This window comes from Sander vitreus, chromosome 7 (genome assembly GCF_031162955.1).
Source record: "Sander vitreus isolate 19-12246 chromosome 7, sanVit1, whole genome shotgun sequence".
Classification (NCBI taxonomy): domain Eukaryota; kingdom Metazoa; phylum Chordata; class Actinopteri; order Perciformes; family Percidae; genus Sander; species Sander vitreus.
In genome coordinates this window covers 10,197,016-10,219,886 of record NC_135861.1, presented here as the reverse complement: position 1 = coordinate 10,219,886, position 22,871 = coordinate 10,197,016, and the positions used below count along the sequence as shown (strand labels likewise).

The following is a 22,871-nucleotide window of genomic DNA, read 5'->3' as shown; positions in this document are numbered from 1 at the left end:
TTGGCGCATGGTGGAGCTCAGGGAGCCATTGGGTAGAGTGAGAGTGGGCAGTACAGAGGAGCATTGTGGGGCACACTGGGGCACACTGGCACTGGTTAAAACACACACACACACACACACACATGCAGATCAGACACAGACATAGAAACACACATTCATATTCTGGCACACAGACTCACAGCAAATGCACACAATTACAAATCGTGTTCAAAGAGATTTTGCAGATCTGCAGTGCCAATGTGAAACGCACACGCACACAAAGAAAATACACATGCAGACAGCGTCTCACATATAATTACAATTTGTCTGATTCCCAGTGAGAAAAATCTTTTCTCTGTGATCACACCTGAGCTGCCAACTTCCCTCCACACTGTGTGCAGAATATACTATATAACATATTTACTAAAGGTAACATGTTCATAGAATAACACACATTATCCAGATGCAAACTTGATTTTCATATCCTCAAGGTTTGTTGTATGTGTGGAATTAATGATTTGTTGGCACTTTTCAGACGTGTTACTGGTCCACATAGTTAGAGTCATTTGGGCACATAAGTTACCAAGTCATATTATTACCAAATTATGCTGTGCTTTGAATGGACCGAGCTTTTCACCTCGTTTCCATATAATCAAATGAAAGCAGCTGGTAGGCCATTTGTGCAGAGCAGTGGTTCTGTGTTGTCACCACTTTATGTATGTTCTCACGTCCTTTTGGAGCTGGGACCAAATCAAAGTACAAAATACATAATACAATGATTGTGAATGATAAATAAGGCCTACTCTCAGTAATTGTTAACATAAAAGTAAAATCTATCAACACAAAACTGTTAAATCATCAGATACTAAAGACCTTCTCCCGCAGATTAATCTAAATTAATATCAATATTGAGGTTAATGGGGTCGAAGTACAGTTATGAGCTATTGAGTGATTGATTTAACCAGGCTTTTTCTTTCTAGAACCTGATATATCCATTTACTCAACTCCCGATGGGAATCATTAAAGTTTCATTTCATCAAATCTAATACAGCCTTTTAGAATAAAAGTCCTCATATTTAGTTTAAATTGAGCTTAAGCAGTTGTTTTAAAGTGTTAAATTGACATCTATTAAAGCAAATGACCTCTTTTATCTGCATTTTTATCAAATCATTTTCATATTCAAGTTTTTTCATATAACCAAAAGGCATGGTTGAACATCTGTTTTTAGTGTGGGAGTCACCTGAAGCATTTAGAATCATGCCAAAACTGATTTTACCGTTTTGCAATTGTCTGACACTTTTCCTAAAAATTGTGTTTTACAAAGTACAGCAGATTTTAGTGCGAGTCTCTCAGTCCTAAACCATGACGTCTAACTGTATTTGCGTTGCACACTAATAACGCCACGGAAAATAACTTGCTAAAATAGTAATTTTACCGCATGTAATTCAGCAATTACCAGATACCAACATAAGTTTGTATATTGCAGCATGAGTCAGAAAGGAGGTTTTTATTGCTGCCTAGTTCCTAAACGTCTTTAGGCAATATTTCTCGGACAAAAAGCCCATCCAAAATGTCCACTGCTGGTCTAATGACTATAACGAGGAACATAAGTTACAGAAAAGCACAACGTGTTTCAATATTGGCTCTTAGTGTGTGCTTTGACTTCATCCATTTGTCATTAGGACATTAAACCTGGAGATGAAACATTGGCTGTGTTTGTGTAACACGACCGCTTACTTCATGTATCATCTAATGCACTAATAAAATCAGACCAAAGATAAATAAAGCAAACAACATTACGGTTAGTTGTTGTACTTGCCTCATAATAAAGCCATTCTAATTTTGAATACTATACATTACATTATACCTGCATAAACCCCACTGAACAATAATGCATTTATCAGTCTGGAGTTTGTTTCCTGTTTCTTTTTGTTTCCTTTTGTGCTGTTTATATATCAAACACCAGGAAGTTGACTTTGTCCTGGTTTGACTCTTCGACATTGGAAACTTTTAATGAATAAATCCCCTCAAGGGGGAAACAATCAGACTTTCATAAGATCACATTATGTATAAAAGATCAGTTCCTGCCAGAGTGGCATTAATTATATTTTGACTTTATTAGATTTAAAGAGAAAAAAGTTCCTGCTGATAGAGAAGATACACTTTGTAGACTCAGCTACAAAACCAGCATTTAACTCAGGTCTTGTTTGCACTGGCAGCCTTCCTAGGACATATCTGACGCTTGAAAATTAAAAAAATAAATAGAGCCAAGCTTCTATCTTTTTTACCTGAACAGAGATTAGTAACATGAAAAGTAATCTCCTGAGCAATATCCCATGATGACAGTTTGAAGGTTATTGTTGTCGGCACTGGCAATGAAGATTAGTTTACTGTAAACTCCACCTTATGTACTTTATTTTGGGGGATAATATGAGTCATATGTCTTAGAAATCCTCTCAGTTTAAGTGTGTACATGTTTTTGTGTGAATAGTGTGGGTATTTCAGTTCAGGCCAGTGTTTGCAAGTGTTTTATTTTTTTTATTAAGTGTCTTCTTATGACATGTGTTTTTTATGCGTCTCTTCCTTTAATCCAAAACAATTTTGTCTTTCAGGAGACATTAGAAGTTACGTTACTTCAAATATTCCAATCCACCACATACCTAAAATCAAAGATTAATCCGACTTATAGTAGAATATGTGAAGCTAAATGAAGTATTCTCTCATTTAATTCCTATTTGCACACATGCTGTATGTAAAGCGTTTTGCAGAATATTCATTTATTCATCCATGCAGTTGGCACGGATGATTGTTCGACACACTGAGCTAAAATTCCTCCATCCCTCCCTCTTCACCCTCTCAGGTGGCGAAGGACGTGTCCATCCGTCTCCACAGCCAGCTGGACAGCGTGGAGAAGAAGAGGAGTCGTCTGGATCAGGAGAACGAGGAGCTGAGGGTTCGACTTCAGGACCTGGAGGTCGCCAAACAGGTCCTGCAGCAGGAAATTGACAAGGTAGGATCTAAATCTCATAGCTGTGCTGTATGCAGCCAGAAGAGGCCGTTCTGGGTTCAGCAGGAATGATCAGGAAAACTGAATGGGATACATGCTGTTTGTCAGCATGGCTGTTCAGAAATCTGTGAATTATTTGATGTACAGTCATGTGAAAAAATTAGGACACCCATGCTAAAGTTGACTAAAAATAGGAATAAAAAAATCATCTTTTTGGAAATTGATCTTAATGTCTTAATTAAAAAAAATGAGGAAAAATCTAATCTTTAAGGGACGCTAATTGTCTTTGTGAATGAATACCTAGAGATTGGCATGGTTTTATTTCAGTTAGCCTAATAGCTGGTTTGATTTGCAGTGAGAGATGATTTTATGGACAGTACCCCATGCCAATCTCTAGGTATGATGAAGGGTATGTGATGATGTGAGGCTATTTTAATTCCAAAGGCCAAGGGAACTTTATCAGGATGCATAGTATCCTGGATCCATGAAATAACTGGCCTTTAAAAAATAAAAATCTGCCTGCCTCTATGGGAATTTAACATAGGGGTGTACTTACTTATGCCCCCTGTATTTTTAAGGAAGAACATTTATTTATTTACGATACATTATTCATTCTCAAAGAAAATTGATGTCCTTAAAGGTTGGATTTTTCCTCATTTTTTTAATTAAGGCATTAAGATCAATTTCCAAAAGATGATTTTTTTTATTCCACTTTTTAGTCAACTTTAGCATGGGTGTCCTAATTTTTTCACCTGACTGTAGCTGAAAAGGCTACGTCTCTTGATGCAGAGGTGGTTGGTGCAGTTTCTAGTTTTTGAGAGGTTTTCTGTGTGCCAGCAAGCTGTAATATTTCTCACAATAAACAGCATGTAGTTGTCATCCAATTCTCTGCTGTGCTTTTTATACTTGTACTGTTCTGTACTCTTGTTTATGGAGAAGATTACTATGGTCTAAAGTGTCTATTTGAGTTTGGATCAACCAGGAAATTTCAGCTAAACATTGAGGTTCAGGCAGATCCTTATTTAGCCTGTCGTACTTTTAGACCTTTTGAAGAAAACAATGTTTACTGTGCTCAGTTTCCCTGTGAGCCTCATGAGAGCCCGTCTCTGCTCTCATCTAGTTCATTTCTGCCACTCTGCTGCCTCTCCAGGGACTTTTTTTTGTTTTGCCAAGTGTAGCCAATAAAGAACTGCAATGAAAAATGGAGAATACAATTTGATGTCAGGGCCAGCTGAAGTGAAAATAAAACGGAGTTGGCCTAGCACTCCTTTGAAAGGAAAATAAATAAAAATAAGTGATGCTGGACATTGGCTCTGAGTTAAGCAAGATTGACCTCTCCACTGTCTCCCTTCTGAGCAGTCTAATCTGAGTGAAGAGCATAAACCGAGGCCCCATCTTTCAACCCTTTTCGCTCTCTCTTTTGCTTCTGCTCATTGTCTCTTTTCCTCAGTGTCTGATGGGCTGATGCTCATGACATGGCCTTGGCCCAGGACCAGGCCGCTGATGTGGGTCAGGGTTGGATGGATGGCTGGCTGGATCGCTTGGCAGGAGACTGTCTGGGTCTGTCTGCTCTGGTCTGGCTGGACTGTGTGTTCTCTCGATACAATTACCAGTCTGCTGTTTGTGGGTGGATGGGAAAATGGAGGGACGCGGAAATATACCTTTTCCCAATGTTGACTTTCCGGTGGTAGTTTATCTGCCTAAGCTAACTAGTAACTTTGTTGCCTTGTGTTGTTCACTAATGCTTGTAAAATGAAGTGTGAGGCAGTTTATTATCACTCCAACCATCACCTGTAGTCATGAGCTTTGGGTGGTGACCGAACGAATGAGATTGCAGATACCAGCAGATGCTAGTTCCTCCTTCAACCACGCTGTCTTGATAGTTTCATCTCATGTTAATTGCAAATAATCCTCTTTTGATGAGCCTCAATGTACCCTCAATGAGTACTTCATGTTGTAAGTGGTTGAAATTCTCCACCTATTATTGGGCGAGTTGATAGTATCATTTGTTTTGCATTTGCATTGCTAGTTCCAGAAGTGCACCCACTTCCAATTCCCATTTCAAAGTTGTTGTTTTTAATACCGTAGATTTATGTCATGTCATTTATTCATTGATTATTTCAGCATTGTTTGGTCTGGTGGATGGCTGTAAATACTACTATGATCATCAGCCGGCCAGTAAATGAGAGCTGTAGCGAATTCAAACCACATTGTTGTTGCAGTTGGGATTTAAACTACTGAATTCATTCTCTACAAAGTGTTATCGTTAGCTTGTACTTGCTGTTAGCAGTGGATGCAACAGAATGATTAAGCTTGGTGCTTTGATGTTTCTTAACAAAATGCGCCTTGGGAGTTGTAGTTGACTTCCCTTCTTTCGGTTTTATGGGCTTGCTTTGACTTTTTAGTCAAAGAGCCAGATATTTTCTAACACAGTTGCTCATCTTGTGTACTGATGATTCAGTGTCAATCCAAGCCTTGAATCGCCGTCTGTTGACTGACCCTATGACTGTCATGCTAAGGGGTTCTCTAGTTGTTAGCTAACTGTCTACTAACATGGTTTCATAAGCTGTGTTTGGGTCTGTGCCGAGTTATGCTAACCCTTCCGTAAAGGGAATTCTTCACATAGCTGATACGATTCAGGGAACCGTGTTTGTGTGTGTGTGTGTCCTCATCCAAACAGGAATGTCTCGCTTATCTGTGCCTCACTTTTGATCACACAGTATAAGCAGTAGAATTCAAGTACGGCCCAGAAATGGGAAAAATGACGGAGAGATGAGAAAAAAGGCAAAGAGACCTTTAGATAGAGACATGGATGGAGACATGATAAAGATAATGTGTGTAAAAAGAGACAAACAAAAAGGGAGAGAGACAGAAGTGCACACAGACAACGGAGGCGTTGGTGATTCACAGGTGTAAAGGAGGTTTGTGAATTATTGATTGTGTCCTGGTGGCGGCTGCAGTCTGTACTGATATCAATATTCTTTACAAAGCAGAGCTATGCGGTGTAGGGCTAGACCTTTATTCAGCCGCTGCAGGCCGTCAATATTTTACTGGTAACTGGAGAGGGATTAGTTTCTGCAAACCTTGCAAACTTAATGCTCTGTGCACAAAAACGGAAAGGTAAATCTTAAAGGTAAAAATCTTAATTAGAAACTGCTATATATACATAGCAGCTATATTTTTATCTAAAGATGAACTGTGTGACCTGACACCTGGTAGCACAAATTAAACAGAAATATACATGGAAAAAAAGGAAGCATCAATGTATACAGAACATGGTTAGCTAGGAACTGAATGTGTCTACACAGGAGGTGTAGCGTGAGCATTAGCTTCAGTGCTCTGTCTGTGTCTACACAGGATGTGTTCAGGCACAATATTAAGTGTAGGTCTTCCGCATTTTTGCTGCGGTCAGAGCCCAATGCACAATCACTGCACTAACACATGTAAAACGGAAGAAAATTAAAAAAAAAAGACTTAAAAAGCGTTTGTCTGTTTCATGAGACGGACGACTGAAAAACATGGCTTTCCGTATAGACATGCTGCAAGCTATTTGAACGCACAGATTGTTTATTTTGTTATATTATATGTAGTATTAGCTATATGTGAATATATGCTAGTATATTTCAATGTGTTATCTTAATAAGACATTGTCTGCTGGAGTATCTGTCAATATAGCACAACACACACATACATGTGCACACACACACCTCTATTGTTTACCATCCTTTGGGTAAAGAGAATTTCAACGCAATTAAGTTGAACGAGGAGAAGGGAGATGTTCCCCCTTTTCTTAATTTTCTCTGTCCTCTTCTCCTTTTCGCCCCTCCCCAACTCCTCCCTCCGTCTCTCATTTATTATCACCTTTCTCCCTCCCTTCTCTCCTGCCGCTCTGACAGAGACCAGACAGAGGAATGCTGATGCAGGGATTTCTTTATCCCGTCTCCCTCCTCTTTCAAAATCTCCACTCTGCCCATATCCTCCTCCTCCCGTCCTCCCCCTCTCATCGCCCTCTCCCTCCTCCATACCAAAGCCTTTACTCTCTCTCACTCAGGCCTCTCCATTTTTGTCTCCCCCCCACCCCCACTCTCTTTTCGTCTCTCTCTCTCTTCTCCTCTGCTGCAGTCCTCTCCAAAAACCATCGATCCATTCCAGCTGTTTGACCTTTGAAGGAGGCAAGGTTGGATTTGGAGGGAGTTCCAGAGGGATGTAGGTTAGGAAGTGTAGAAGGAGGGAGAGAAATGGTCTCTGTAGAAATAGAGGGGAGGATGTATAGGGTGCTGTGTCATCTGAAGGTGAGGCCAGAGGGAAGGATTGATTGAAGGCACGGTGGGGGAGATAATGAAGCTGAGTTTGATGTTCAGGGAATTTAAAGGATTGAATTGGAGGTTGAAGTCTTATGAATTTCAGCAGCCCGTTATGAAAAAGGAGACACATTTGCAGGCATGGCTATCACCATTTCTGCTCTCTCGTGTTTGTGGCTGTGTGATTCACGGTGTGTAGTGTAAATAGACAAACAATACCAGCCACAGTTTGCGTGTTTCTGTTTCACTCAGGGTTGACTGTGCTGTTGTATGTGTCCCTTTGCCTCATGAATAAATATGCGATGGATAGAAGGAGGAATGATGGGGCAAAGAGGAGAATAAAGAGGGTCTGGTAATGTGTGTGCTCACGAGGTGATCATAAGCAGAATGAATGAAGGACTTTGACCTCGTAGGATGGATGATGGATGCATAAATATGCATCCAATGTGTTCCAGCTGCCGTTAACCTCTGCCCGATGTATCGTTTTCTGTTTTGCTCACACCCTGATGATCATCATGCTTTCCTATTTCAATCTGTAGCTAGCACAGGATATGCATACAAAGACTGTGCTAACAGTCAGTTTATGTCTGCATGTTGACAGATAAAATGATAACCACCTCATTTTGCTGAATGTATATCTTAATATACCCTAAATGAAAAATCAAGACTAATTCTATACATTGCAAATACATTTAAATGCATCAATTCAACCAAAAAGGGCAATATAACAAGTGCAGCAACTTAACTTAAAGGCCCTCAAAATGTATTTTCTAAATCAGCTTCTTACTGTGAGGGTATACAGGATACAGGAGATTTATATAAAAAAAAAAAAAAATATATATATATATATATACATGTGATCAAACCACGCCCACACAGTCCTGATGAAGTAGATTCTTAAACTCTTAATAAATAATACTTAAGGATGCTTTTTCCAAACTTAAACTTTGATTTTTGCTCATTAGTCATAAATAGTTGATGCTACTGAGAAAAACCTTTTTTGAAAGGACATTTTTAGCGGTTTTAAAATGACTGCATTAGCTGACGTTTTTGTAACAACATATCATCTTGGGTGTCTAAAAAATTGTAAAATAAAATAATGAATCTATTTGGATTATTTTGTATAAGCATTAAATGAGCTGTTGGGATCTTACTCTTTTAAGATCTGAAGATTGCACGTTAAAATGTCTGCAGTTCCGTCTGTGCGCTATCGTTTTAAAAAGCTAGTTTACAGCCCTATACACTACCTCCTATCACTATTGTCCTCTTGCCAGACAAAAAGTATTACACCTGCATTTTTAGCAAGTCATGCACTGTTACCAGCCTGAGTCCTGGTGCTCCTTTGTTCATAGACTGCAGTAGAAGTTGACCAAAACAGCTTCAATTCCAGCTGTGGCCACACTGCCTCAAGGTGACTAAACACAAAGGAGTAACAGAGAGATGGCGATATTAAAAGGAGGAGAGGTAGACAGATGGAGGGATGTGAAATGGCGGGATTCAAAGCAGGATGGATGGTTGGCTGAACTTGAAGTATTCCACCCAGATAGAGAATGAGAACAGAAGGAATTAACAGTGAATAAAGAGGGAAAACACTGAAAAGAGAAAGAGAAAAATATTATACAGTATAGGACTGAGGGAGAAAGAGAGAAAAAGAGGGTAGTGGATTGGGGGACTGTCCCATGTGGGGTCTTTGTAGGAGGGCTGCCAGTCGAGGAGATAACAGCCTTAATTGGAGAAAAAGTTCGAAGAGAAAAATGCAGCATGTCATTCATTGAATCTGTTTTTTTTGTTCTGTCGCTCCTTTTCTATCGTTGTCTATTTTCGTCTCGTTCTTTTTCAGCCTCCATTCTTTGTTTTTCTCACAAGTATATATATATATATATATATATATATATATATATATATATATATATACACACACAAACCCCTTCTCTCTCCTGCTCTCTGCATGAGTTTAATTTCCCTTGAAGGTCATTCAAGAGGTTTCTCTTTCTCTTTTTCTGTGTGTGTGTGTGTGTGTGTGTGTGTGTGTGTGTGTGTTAGCATGGTGATTTAGAGTTAGTGCATTGAGGATGATAAGGTCACTCTGTCTGCTTAGGCACATACACATATATAAAATGGACATCTTTATGCTCTTCTTTTCTCTGGCTTTCACACAATCTTCCCATAATGTAAAAAATAAATTCCCAGATATGGTGTGGCCGTTGATATTGGATGATCCTACAAAACTTGATTAACGTCCAATGCCAACGTTTTTGAAGTTACATGGCAATTATATAATTATGATATGATGATAATATACTGTATAGGCCACACAACACACAAGCAAACCAGAAAGAGAAGCATTTTTTTTGGCGTGTGCACTGGGTGACAACCTGAATAAATGGGCGCCATGTTGGAGTTTCTTTTATCGATACACAAACTCTTCCACCTCAGCCGTGTAAAAGCGCAAAATGTTTTTGCGACATATTTGGACTTTTTATCGAATTTCACTCCCTCCTTTTTTATTAGTGCGGCGATTGAAAAATAAGTTGATTATTCATAAGTGTCCCAAATTTCAAATCATAGCTAATTATAAAGTAAACTATGAGGAAACAAGGTAGGGATTGTGACAGTACATTTCACTCTCTGTGGAGGAAACATGGACTTTTCAATGCTCTCTCTCTCTCTCTCTCTCTCTCTCTCTCTCTCTCTCTCTCTTCTTCTTCTTCTCTGTCTTGTATTCCCCAGTTACTGCTGAAGGAAACTGTTCCCTGTTATTTCTGATTTCCAGGAAGTGCTGCCTATTGTTTGCAGCGAGTTGAGGGATGTGGGGCAAGGGTAGCAAGGGAGACTTTGCAGTGTGTGTGTTTGTGTGTGTTCTTTCTTTCTGAAAGCGAAGAATGGGCGTTCACTCGCCTGCAGTGTGTGTTCATGTCCATGCCTACATTGAGCTTTTATGTTCATTCCTGCCTGCATGTGTGCAAAGCTGTACATGCAAGTGTGACGTCCTTCAGCACAGCAGAGGAGAGAGAGAACGAGATAGATTCAGGGTTAATGGAAGGTCAGTTAAGCTGTAAAGTTAGTGTGACAATTTCAGGCGGTTTATATTCATTAACTCATTGAACTTGTGGCTGTTTTTGCTTATAGTCACAGCATAGGTAAGGCTGCCCAAAGTACATCAATCCAATTCAAAGGGTGAAAAAATCAAATTAAAGAAATGGTAGCAATGAACAGTTATTTGTATTATTGATTAATCTGCAAATTGGTCGATTATTCATTCAGTCTAGAAGGTAAGGTAAGGTAAGGTAAATTTATTCATAGAGCACTTACTCTTACTCTTACTTACTACTTACTTACATACACAGAGGGCATTCAAAGTGCTTTACAGGCAGAAAACAACAACAACTATACAATTGAGCTACATGAGTAGACAAACATATTGTAAAGGCATAACCGTTTATAAACAAATAAAGTGATTAAAATAATTAAAATACCATCAAGCAAGCCTAATTGAAAGCTCTGGAGAAGAGAACAGTCTTTAACTTAGATTTAAAAATGGTTACAGTTGGTGCATGCCTTAGATCCAGCGGAAGCTGGTTCCAGCAGTGGGCAACATAACGGCTGAAGGCCGTTTCACCACTCTTGGAAAGAACTCTGGGCACCACCAACTGACCAGTACCTGCTGACCTGAGAGACCTACTAGGCTTGTAGTCAATAAACATGTCGGCAATATATTTTGGGCCTAGACCGTTGAAAGACTTGAAGGCAATAAGTAAAGCCTTGAAATCAATTCTGAATAGCATAATATATGCCGTCCCACATGCCAGCCTAAGAGCTTAAATTTTACTTTTTGAAAAAGGTAACCTGAAACACGGACAGGTATTGTGGAAATATTACAGCATCTCTCAGGAGTCCATAGTGCCCCAAATGCTGCCGACTGCTCTGATGCTACAAAAACCTGGCTTATCACAGTGATGTAATTTAGCCAAACAGTAGAGTATCAGTCATGTATTGGCCAAGTCCCTTTTTTCTTTTCTGCATCATGTCAGGTCATGACATCAGTGTTATTTCCCCCACGGTCCATCTCAGGCCAACAATGAAAGAAGTGTGTTGTCTGTAGGGACACAAGTGCCGTTAAATGGGTCACATCATCAAAGCAGCCTGGGTTTAAACTTTGCTTTATCTGGGTCAGAGTGATTGATTAGAGTAAAGATGGTCTTAGAAGAACAGAGAGGGAAATACACCCCACACCACACCAGAGACAGGGTGATGTTTGCTTTGCAAGCAGAAGACAGACGGATGAAGAAAAGTTATTTTTGTTTTGGGGTTTTCATTACAGCTGCAATAATCCAAAAACTGCATGGTGTAATTGAATTATTATAGCACAGTAACAAGCACAGATTGAGAGAGATATGGAGAGAAGCAAAGAGAAAAAGATGGGAGAGAGATACTAAGACAGAACCAGATTGTCCCCCAAAAAAAGACAGGGGTGATAGAAAAGAAATTGATAGAGGGAGAAATGATGAAAGAAACAATGTTTGGCGATAGGATGAGGTAAGCGAGGAGATGGAACAAGAGCGAGATAAACTGCTTTTCAACTTCCCCGTGGAACTGGGAACCTTCTGAGGAACTCATTGCGTTTCGACCTCAGGGACCAGGGTCTAAATTAAATTGTGGGGACATTTTCTGAGGCCTTTTTACACAGAGGATTAGCATTGTGTTTGCCTCTGCCTCATGTTCCCTCTCCTTACTGCCATTAATTGTATAAACTTTTTCAACAGTTGAGCATATTTTAGATGCCCGGAGGGGGTGCAGATGTAATTTCATGCCTCAGTAGCTGGAACAGGAGTGTGTCTGAGATTCCCCACGTACTGAAGGACCGTGAACTGTTCGAGTCACTGATGGAGACAGTGTGAGGTGACAAGAGGGAAGGGAAAGAAGAGAGGACGAGGGGGTACAAAGAAAGAGGTGGTGGGGGGATAAATGGAAGGATTGAGATGATACCATTCATTGATAGAAACCCTGCAGGGAGGAGAGCCAGCTGGAGGAGAACAACACAAACCACTTTTTCTTTTGTCCACTGATGTTTAAATTGGTGTTGAGATGATGTCTTCACATTGCTTGTTTTGTCCGACAGTCCAAAACCCAGAGATATTTAAAAACAATCATAGAAAACTGAGAAAATAAGCACGTCTTCATTCATGAGAAGCTTAAACCCACAGAATGGTTGGCATGTTTGGTCAATAAAGGACTTAAATTATTTCAGTTGTCAAAAATTGTTCGCTGATATTTTCTGTTCGGCAATAAGAACAGAGGAAAAAGAGAGAAACAGCTAATGATGGATGTGCTCGTGGTCATAAAAAGCTGTTTTCTGACCTGTACTTCTGATAAATACTTGATAAATGTTCACCTTTGACTGTAGGACACTTCATTTGAGTGCTATTACATTACCAGAAAATGACTCCTAACAGCTGCTGCAAGGCTTTTATCAGGTGTACACATCCTCTCTCTGAAATGTCACCTGGTTAGGAGCTGATAGGAGCTGTAAACCTCTGCGCTTTCTTGAATTTTGTTTAACTGGTTTTGAAAAGATTTTGTAAAGACCGGCAGATCTTGGTAAAATGTCAGACATAATTGCTCCTACATTTTCTCTGCAGCCGGTGGAATATTGAAAGCCTCAGACTGTTCCACTGTTGCCTTGAGTGGCGACAAATCTGTAAATATCACAAGGTGGACATCTGCTCCTTTCAGTCATCACTAAGGTTTAGAGAAGAAGGTTAAGGTTGACTGAATCGTTGTCACATTTGAATATGTATTTGTGGTTTTATTTTTCTTCCAGAAACCCAAAAGCAGTTATCAAAGTTAGTTTTTGGTTTACCATATGAGTTTTATATTGATATAACACAAAGGTCCTTTTTGAAGTCCAGTTTGGTCTCCCCTTTTCTCAGATTTCTGAAGGGCATTTTTAACAACCACACTATGAAATGGACAACATTTTTCAATTTGTCCTATAATCAAGCGTTCATTAACCTGAGCAGGAATGATATTACCATGGCAACTTAATTGCTGCATGAGTGTGAGCTCAGCATTCCCTCTTACCTTCGACAGGCGATATTTCTCCACATGTGCGCGGTAAAAATAACGAGCAGGTTGTAAAGTATAGATTTGAAGGGAGGATGGATGGAGGTTAGATGGAGAGTAGATACACTCAGTGATGGATGGGAAGCTTTAGGCAGTGTGTCCGTATGTCTAAACAGGACAAAATGGAGTCGATGTTAGATAGAAAAAGAGGGAAAGGTAAGAAAAGAACACAGTGGGTGAACAGACACCTTAGAGGGGGTTGGTGGAGGACAATGCTGTACACAAACGGAGTGAAAGAAAAGAGCAGATGGAAGACGGAGGGGAGGAGGGATTCTCTCTCTCTCTCTCTCTCTCTCTCTCTCTCTCTCTCTCTCTCTCTCTCTCTCTCTCTCTCCCGCATTAAAAGGTCTACAGCTGTTAAAAGCTGTCTGGAGTGCAGATTATCTCACCTACTCTATGGGGGACAAACTGGGGTTTGCTAAAAAGGTTCCACTCTGGTCTCTGTTGGGAACCATTGTGTCTGGCGATAAAACACACACACACACACACACACACACACACACACACACACACACACACACACACACACACACACACACACTGGATACACACATACTGCATTTATCCTATTGTATGTGAGAATGTGTGCTGAAAGTGTTAGTGTGATTATCAATTGATTGTCTTACACATAGTATGGACCATATAGATCCAATTTTGCTCCCTTGAGATTGTGCTTTACTTTTCTCTGTGTGTGTGTGTGTGTGTGTGTGTGTGTGTGTGTGTGTGTGTGTGTGTGTGTGTGTGTGTGTGTGTTTTCAAGCCTAATTTTGTGTTAGCTCACTGAATGCGAGTTGCATCAGTGTGAAGCTGAGCAGCTCTCGGCTCATGAATTATACATGAATAATACGTCCTGATGTCCGTGGTGATCCATTTATACTGCTACTGTACCCCGCTCTGCTGTCTGAGAACAATCACAGTACGACTACAGTACCAGTAGGAATCTGTATACATTGCTGGGTTAGTCTGAGTATGATTCATTATCTGGGGACATTGAATGTTTGTACCAAATTCATGGCAATCCGTCCAGTAATTTCAGACTGGACCAAAGTGGTGGACTGGCCAACAGACCGTCACTGTAGCTCACAGCAGTCTCTTTTCAGAGTCACTCATGATTGGTTGCACACTAAACTTAAATGCAACGGTAAACTTCAACTTGCGGTTACTGGCAATGTGACTGCTTTAATTTACATTTGAGCTAGAGTGGGAAAACATTACACAAAAATAACTACATCCTATTATTATTTTGATTACGTGTGTTTGATTTTCTTCTGTACTGTAATGAATATGAGCACAAACATCGACCCCATTTCACTGTGACATTTCTGAATTATTCCACTTTCACACAAATTAAACCTCCTAGGATAATTGTTAATCTGTGCAGCAGCTTCAGTCTGTCTGAGGTTTCACTGCTGGTTTCTCACTGTCGAGATGAACAGAGGAGGCTGGAGGCAGCCGTGCTCAAATCAATACAGGCATTTAAATGTTTTAAAAGGTAAGAGTGCCTTAGAATTTAATGGCTGCACACTTTGCTAAGTGAAAAGGCCACACTTTCCAATGAGCACCTCTGGTATGGAGCTTGAGAACACCATCAGTCAGCAGCTATAAATCTGCTCTTTTTGTGGTTCTGATGTTTTTTGTGTCAGAATAAAGTTTCTGTACCATTTCATAATGTCACATCCATTGAGCTCCTGTTGTGTATATAGATGTTGAAATCAATTAAATCCCAAGTGTTCAGTCAAGTCAAACTTCTTCTCAGTGATTCCTGTTTTTGAACAGGTATGCCATCTGAAATTCTCTACATTTAGGCCGAATATTCACCAGGTCATGTTTTTGGTGGTCTGGCCTTTATTTCCTCGGTAAAACACTGCAGTTGTCCTTGTCTTTGCAATTAGATGAGACAAAAGACAGACGATGCAGAGTTTTGTGCTGTGAGGATGATAGATGATGTAGCCTGGATGTGGTCATTCATTGATATTCCCTCGCAGTACTACAGTAGCTACATTACAGGTGTTAGATGTTAAGCTGTGTACAGAACCCCCCTGTTGCCTCTCTGTCTGCTCTGATATAGGGTTGGGTACCGAAACCCGGTTCCACTATGGAACCGGTTCCTACGCAACCGGTAGGAATCGGACCGGATTAGAACACAAATTTCGGTTCCTCATTTCAGTTCCACTTAATGTGTCGACTGAAATATTTTCCCTCTGTCGCTCTGAAACGGACGTAAAAATATCACACTTTCTCTGTAGTTTATAGCTACCGTAAATGTAGGCTACTTTTAAAATGCCATATTTTCCCTCTGGGCTCACCAAAACGGACATAAAAGCATATTAACCATTCACTGCACGTGATCGCTAGGTGATTTAGGTTTCCTTATTATATATTTAAGTACTTTAAAACATTAATATATTGTTAAATTTAAATAATTTTCAATTTTTTCAGTTTTCAAGAATCGGTTTAGGAATCGGAATCGTTTTAAAAGTACCGGTTTGGCATCAGAATCATAAAAATCCAAACGATACCCAACCCTAGTCTGATATCACTGTGGCTGTTTAACCTTGAAAAGCCAATTGAGAGGATTTTCACGTTTTATCTTTAATTAAAGAAAATGCTGCAACTCCTGGCTCTGTGATACACCTTCAGAAACCACTGGAGAAACTCCACGAAACACATGAAATCTAAACTACAGTTGTCTTTTGATATTGCTGAGCGGATTATAGCTGGATGGCAACTGTTCTACAAAGGCTCAAATCACAGGCTACTGGAGTTCAGCTGAGTTTAAGGGTTCATATTTCTTTTCCACTGCAAAAAAAACAACAAGATCTACAATAGACTGTCATAGTGAGGTCATTATCTTCTACTGTTAGGTTGAACCAGAGCCAGGAATTTGGAGACTTTGGAGGAAAATAGGCTGCAGGACTACTTTATTGAATGGTAACACAGTTGTGATTCTGCTTTTGGTAAGTTATATTATATTTTCTGTTCTAAACATTTAGTTTAGAACAGTTTAGTTTTTAGTTTATGATAGCTCTTTCAAAGTAATCAGAACTCAAGGTCAACTTACTGGCTTTTTCCAGAGTTTCTCAATCGCGTTAACCGTCTTCGTCAGAGAAGACTTTGCTCACTTGTCCCCACGTAACCAAATTATAGACCATTATATGACCAATGCTGGATTTTTGACCAATGCTGGATTTTTGAGGCTGATAATTGGGAGTTGAAACGAGCCGATAACGATATATTACATTTCTAACTCTAAACATGTTGTCATATATAGGCGGTGGAGGTCATGACCCTATCTCTTCTCAAAGATGGGGTTATGGCATTGGATGTGAGCAGTGAATGGAATTAATATTTTGTCAAACTACTGTTCCCAAAGACAAGAATGTGCATTCATGCTCAACAAAATGTTGCTTTTGCAGTTCCAGGTTTTGTGGAACTTGTTTGGCTTTTGAAATTAAAACCTATTCAGCAGGAAACACTGTAACGCCTACACTGTTTGGTTGACAGCTGATCTCCAGGAAATCTAGTGCAGAACATAACCAAAACAAGAATCTTGTACAGTACATTAAAATGTAACAAAAACAATCTCAGATATATCAGCTGAAAGGTGCACTTTTCCCATGAGAAGACTTGACTGGTCCTGTTAGTGTTTATTGCCAGTGGATGAGAGGTTTATAGGCTGATGATGGATGCAGAGGTTTATTGTTAATGGATCATGAATGTGAGCTCTGCTGTGTGTAGACGTGGCTCTGCAATGGCAGCACTCAGCTGCATGAAACTACGGTGAGGCAGCAGGTCATTTGTAAAACACACATGTAGGCAGGCTCACATTGTGTGTATGTTCCTCTTTTCTGTTCCTTCTGTTCTTCCTTCTTTCCGTCGCCCTCTTCCTGTTCCCAAAGTGAGGCTGTGTGACATCATCACAGTGCTGCCGGCTGGTGTTGTGATGTGGAAGTGGAGACGTGGAAAATGAGTAGCTGGCACCTCCTGCTGATGCTTGTCTGGCTGCACTGTGGTTACTATGGCTACATTGCCGGTGTCGTTTGTTGCTATGGTTTCCCTGCTAGTGTGATATCCGAAAGCAGCTGTAAGCCTGTCAGAGAAAGAGGAAGTCGAGCTCTGTTCTGTAGACTGGTTGTTTAATGTAGGAGAAAGTATATGGTCTAAATCACATACAAAATGAATGAGCGGACACAATTGAAAGATTTATTATTGATAACTTGTTTAAGGTTACGGTTTACAGCCTCTGTTAGCGTTAGCCGTTCACGTATACATGCGGGCGCCCGTACAACCAGTAAGCAGTAACATAGCTCAAGCACGGCGTTCGTCGTTCGACTGGTCGTGACTCCTTTCCCAAGATGGCGCCCGCTCGTATACATGAACGGTACTATCTTTTTAATAAACTGTCTGTACACTTACAAAGTTCTCAATGCTTCGGTTTACATGTAGGGACCCTCATTATGCTACCGTGGAAGTGTAGTGCTATTTTGAGGCTTGTTAGTGGTATAGAAATAGCGATTTCTTTTTACTTTACTCGTGCCCCAACGACTAGCGTTATAAGCTAATTAGCGGTCTGGGCTAAAACTGGTCACATTCGATTAGCATGAAAACAAATCCCAGAGAACAGTCGACTCGGTAATCGTGCGTTATTAACCCCTAGGTTCATTTTGCGCCGGATTTCTCCTTTCAGTAGTTGAAAGACATGAAATGTAACAAGCAGATTTACAACATGCAGGAGCCGGTTTATTAGTTTGACAATAGAGATTCATTTTTTACCATGGAGACATAAAACTGTGATAAAATATTCAAAACCCATGGTTGACTTACTAGCTTTCTAAGGAGCTTTCGACCATATCAAATGCTGAAGAAGGCTACAAGAATGTGAAATAGGTACATGAAGTACTATTTGTTGCTGTTGTTTTTTGGTCTCTTTGTAGCATAGTTGACCATTGAAGCTTTTTGTGGCTCTGATTAAATAATACAATTTGAATATACAAATTTCTAGGAGGAAAGTATTAGCACCAGAAGCACATTGCCTGATTTGCTCTTCAAATAAAAGCAGATGTTTGTCAACATTTTAGATTGTAGTATTTCTGCAGCTTTACTGTTATACATCTAATGGAAAAGTGTACTAGTATTTGAAGTCCACGTTAAGACTTTATAGCTATATTAGGCTTGAATCTCTTTGTTTGTTTTACAGCAATATTTTTGGAAACATCATCATTTTAGTCTTTCTTTAATAAGGAACGTGTGCTGAAGGGAAAAAACGTTTCCTGAAGGGATTCACTGCTGGCCTCCTCCCTTATCATCAACACACATCGAGTGTAATGAATTAGCTGCTTTGTCAAAGAATTTTCTGTTACAAGATAAAAGGCCTTTATCTCTCTAAAGGCCAATTCTCACATCACTAATATGAGGACTTATACAGTATGTGAATATTGGCCTATATCTATTTAACTTCTAATGTACTAATGTATTTGCAATGTGCAGAACATTTTGAACATGAGCAGAAATCTTGCTGAAACATGAGCCAGGGGTTTAATGTATCCATGAGGTGAATATAGTTACTTCTCCAACAAAAGACGAAAAAAGTCATAATAAATAGTTTAAAAAGCAATCGGCCTACAGAATGCCTGAGAGCCTTTCTGCATTATGTTCCATTATAGTTTCATATTTTGAATTGTCACGTGGGTTTTCCTTTACATAAATAGAGATATTTTCAGCATACATTGATGCAGAAAAAGGTAGAAATAGGTGCATAAAAGTTCACCAGAGTGCAGGAAATTAAGTGTTGAATGCTCAAAATGTTCTTGGGGAGGACCCCTAGACCCCCCACATCATAGTTGTTCCCACACATGGAAACAAAACCTTTGCCTTTAGGTTGCCTGGCCACCTGTAATTAGGCCAAATGTTTGTGCCATCTAACTAACATCTACAAACGGGGCTGCTGAAACGAACATACATGGCTGTTGGCAAACTGTGCAAGCCAATCACCGTTTTTGTGATCTGCTCTGCGTTCAGGTTATTTTCATGGGGCCAGGCTAAGCCTCGAACCTCATCAAGTCCTAGAAACGCCCTTGGTTCATAGTAATTCATTGTCCCGGTTTCATAGTTGTAAGCCTGTGTTGCATAATTCACAGTCCCGCTCTTCCATTGGATTGCGTTCATTAGTGTGGATCAGTGCTGCTGTGTTGTGTTTTGACATGTTCCTCCTCTCTTACTCTCCTCTTTCTCTCTGTCACTGTTTCCCTTTTCACTCTCGGTTTATTTCATCCTTCCCTTCATTTTGCCACCTTTCTTCTTTTTCCCCATCACCTTGCTAACCATCTCCTCTTCACTTGTATTTTTCTGAGACATCGAGACCAGTACATTCCTCTCAGTAGTAGGACAACTTCAGCTTAACTTCAGCCCAAACTGAGACAAAATCTTCACAATCATACATCATTTCTACAAAACAGTTCTGCAGATTCACTCAACCTGGTGTCAGAAAAATATTCAGACCACAGTTTCATAAATCAGTGCAGGTAGCAGCTACAGAGCTTCTTAGACAGAAAATTTGATTTCAGTATTTACTGTATGTTCACAGGTTTTTAATGTTGTACAGGTAGTAAAATCAATATTTCTCTCTGTATGTCTGTGTTGTCCATAAGGTTTCTTCTGACTTGTTGTAAAATATAAGAATCTGTAGAAATTCTCTAACGAACAAGGGAAGCAGCAACATTTCAAATTGTTCTCTCTCTTTTTTTGAATGCCTGGAAATTTTAATTACACATGCAACCTGGTTCTCGGTCAACCCACATAAATATCATAACCAGTGTAGAATAATCTCGTCGACCTCAAAGTCTGATTTAGAAAAAGTAGGCTTTATATTTTAACAGGTTGCTGTGTCATGGAAACATCTGTACTGCTTTGACATTTGCGCTGCTCACCTGAGTCACAATGCCTTTTAGATACATTATGATACCAGGAAAAAAAACATTGATTTTATTTTTAACTAGGACATATTTGGACATAAATAGATGATAATGTGTCTTAGAAACCATGTGTAAATCCAACATAAATGTTTAGATACTGTCCAGAATGGTCATGGTGACTTATATAACCAAGATGGATGGACAGGGACAAAAGCACATTATCCCTCTGCCCTCCTGCAGGTTACATAAAACATGCTGAATGGCTGCGACAGTCCTTTCTGTTCGGATCAGGAGGAGGAGCTGACACAAAGTTTTTTGGCTGTTGTTCTCTCTGCCTGCGTGAGGCACCACTCTGTGCATCAGGTCGTTTGAAAAGTGAGTTTTAAATCTTAGCAGCACTTTGATCAATACTTAAATAAAGAGACATTTATTACCATCTAAAACGGTGAGAATTTGGACCGAAATATGATCTGATATAAAGGTTCTGAACCTCTTTTGAGAAATGATAATAGATGGATTAAAAGTTAAATAAATTCTGCAACATCTTATCTCACTTTTGCTGGATTTTAGCCTGAAACTTTTAAGGATTTTGCTTCTAAATATGCGAAGACATTTAAAGTGCTCATATTATGCTTTTTGGCTTTTTCCCTTTCCTTTATTGTGTTATATATCTTTTTTGTGCACGTTATAGGTTTACTATGTGAAAAAGCCCAAAGTCCACCCCAAAGGGACTTTGGGACCATCTCCAACAGAAAACACTGTTCACAAACTGCTCCAAACAGCTCTATTGTAGTCCAGCCTTTACTTCCGTGACGAACGCGCATCACTTTGTAACACACGTTATAATGCTCGCCTAGCTGCTAGCATGGCACGCCCTCATACTCTGCAACTGACAAGCTAGCAGAACTTACTGCGCATGTGCGACTCCCAACAAAGATGTTACAGCAGTGAGATGTCTCACTCTGTAGCTAAAACAGAGCTCAACACACAGGGTGAAAAGAGGAGCTGCAGCAACGTGCAGTACAACAAAAATATGGTGTTTTCTGAAAATTAAACCACGTAAACCTATTCTGGTACAACCTATAAATACAATTATGAACCTGAAAGTGAGCATAATATGAGCACTTTAACCGATCTAATTAATGGGACACACATTTAAAATGTTACTTCTTTAATGGAAGTGCATGGCAACTGAGCAAACTTCTTCCACTGATGAAGACCATATGATGTGGTTGAAAATGCTGGAAAAAGCTAGTATGCATGCAGACCTTGACACAGAAAATATTAAATTAACATTATCATCTATTCCTGGCAACATTCTGTTTTAAGGGAAGCTGTTGAATCTTGTATGTGAAATTATAATCACTAGATAACTAATACAGTTTGATAAACTTGTGCATTATAACATTCCCAGTAGTATAATCATCGTTATTACTTTATTAGTTTTCATAATACCAGAAGGGTTAGTAGTATTGTTTCATAACACGATTAGCTGTGTGGCTATCGCTGTTGGAGGATGTGATAATTCACTTGTAGCACAGTAATGAGCCGTATCCAGTCATCCAGTAGAGAACCAATCACTGGCTGGTTAATGGGGCAGAATGGAGCTGTGGGTATCTGGAGCTCGACTGAGCAGAAAAGAGAAGCTCTAATGTAATCGCACACTGACTGAGAGGTTAGAATAGTAGATATCGAGTGTGATGGCCCAGGTGGTGGTGGAGGGAGTCATTGTGCAACTGCCTGAAGAGAAAAGTACCTTCAAGGGTCCATGTGTTGAGAGGAGAAGAGGAGAGATAAGACTTTTACTCCAGGGACATTGCAGAGGGCTAGGATCGACTAAGATATTAAAGCGAGAGATATCAGTTGCTACGAACTACGTTTTATAATCCCGGCCCAGTGCACAGCACACAGGTGGCACAGGGGCAGACTTTGGGGTTGATTGCAGTATTGCCTTGATTTAGTCAAGAACAAGAATCATTTGGAAAAAGTCCAATCCACAATTTCTGAACAAAACCTTTTCTACCCACAGACCTTAATGTCATGACCCGTATTGTCCATGTTGTGCATTTTTAATGTGAATATTGTGCACCAAACTTTGAAATAAATGAATCCCAATTTAACCAGTTTGGTCTGGTTCCAATTGTTCTTAATTCCCTCAGGCTTTATGTGGTTGTTTTTTTTATTTTGTGTTATACATATTAATCCAGCAAAACATACACAAGGGTGGTTTTGGACAGGTTTTGAAATGCTCTGAAGTCATTGTCAGCTGGATCAAGATTTCTGTGGGTTTTGCAAAGGTGGGAAAGTTATTTAATTGCATTCAGGCTCATTAAACGCAGCAGGTCAGGTTAAACACTGACTGTGACTTTGAGTGGGGTTTGGTCCGATTACCATTTGTGTCTTAAACATACACAAATGATTACCACGTTAATTTTGAGATTTGTCTTATTGTCCTATTCCAGTTTGATAAGATCTATAATAAATCAGTTCAAGAATGGTAATGCTTTTCACTGCATTGATTTTTTTTTTTCTTCTCATGCCAATATTTGT

General features: G+C 39.6%; 1 protein-coding gene across 2 annotated transcripts in view; it reads left to right on the top strand.

The window, feature by feature from the left end:
• The window catches only part of mtcl2 (microtubule crosslinking factor 2), a 97,920-nt gene that overhangs the window by 17,947 nt on the left and 57,102 nt on the right, over positions 1 to 22,871 (top strand). For both annotated transcript variants that reach the window (XM_078254527.1, XM_078254526.1), the window contains exon 4: positions 2,840 to 2,989. In XM_078254527.1, the coding sequence (XP_078110653.1) occupies positions 2,840 to 2,989 (150 nt within the window). The remainder of the gene's footprint in view (positions 1 to 2,839; positions 2,990 to 22,871) is intronic.